The sequence below is a fragment of the Trichinella spiralis genome (assembly GCF_000181795.1).
Source record: "Trichinella spiralis strain ISS 195 chromosome Unknown Scfld6483, whole genome shotgun sequence".
Classification (NCBI taxonomy): domain Eukaryota; kingdom Metazoa; phylum Nematoda; class Enoplea; order Trichinellida; family Trichinellidae; genus Trichinella; species Trichinella spiralis.
This window is the reverse complement of record NW_003533422.1, coordinates 1-872: the sequence shown is the minus strand read 5'-3', so window position 1 is coordinate 872 and position 872 is coordinate 1. Positions and strand designations below refer to the sequence as shown.

The window sequence follows — 872 nt, the reverse complement described above, 5'->3', positions numbered from 1 at the left end:
GATCTAGATGCTGTTTCGCCCGCAACTGAAACATGCTCAGCAGGCGGTGCATTTGGTGATGAGGATCTAATAAGACGTTTACGTGCCCGTCGCAACAGTCAGGCGAAAGCAGTATTGGGTTGGTTGGTTTCTTTCGGCAGGTTTGATCGTTGGAGGCGACCAGTGAATCTCATCATGCCGTCTTCGTCGAGGAACGGGATGAACTGCCAGACCACTCTCATCATAAGACTTCCTTGGTCTCCCTTGCCACATGCTTTATCCACTTTTTTCTGCCGCATTCACTTCCACATCTGTCAGTTCAAGTGCTGTTTTCCGCAGCTCAGGTGGTGCCTGCGCGTTGTGGATAAAAATGGGCAAAATATGATGAGTCGCAGAAGTTTCTCAAAGTTGCTGTAACGTGTTGGGTCGATGACGTCCTCCATGTTCCGCCTCAACGACGTGATTATAGACAGCAGTGATGTTCATCTGAGGCTTTCGGTCTCTGCTTGGCCCAGAATGCCATTGAGGTCCAGCTCTGGCCACCACACGATGTACGCAAGAAGCGTGTGCAACGGGTAGCCCCTGCTGACCAAGTCTGGTGGATTGTCTTTCATAGTACAGCGTCTCCAACAGTTGGGGGAGATCATGAATCTCCTTTACTCTGTTGGCAACGAACAGCTTCCACCGTCGTTCGTCGTTAGCCATTGTTGATTGGAAACGCGCTTTCAAAGCATCGGTCACTGTGTGGAATGCTCATCGCCAGTTCCCTTTTCGCATAGATGATCAACCGTGAGCGCACCAGAGCCGCCATGAGTTCCAGCCGTGGTAAGCTCAGACCTTTTATCAGAGCCAGCCTTGATTCAGCCGCGATGAAACAAACCTCAGTTCGATCA

The 872-nt window shown here is 50.8% G+C and overlaps 1 protein-coding gene across 1 annotated transcript; it reads right to left on the bottom strand.

Annotated features, from left to right (window-relative positions):
• Positions 1 to 381: 381 nt before the first annotated feature.
• On the bottom strand, positions 382 to 684 carry Tsp_14884 (conserved hypothetical protein). Its single transcript, XM_003366145.1, has one exon. The coding sequence runs from the start codon at positions 682 to 684 to the stop codon at positions 382 to 384; it is 303 nt and encodes a 100-aa protein (XP_003366193.1).
• Positions 685 to 872: the final 188 nt, after the last annotated feature.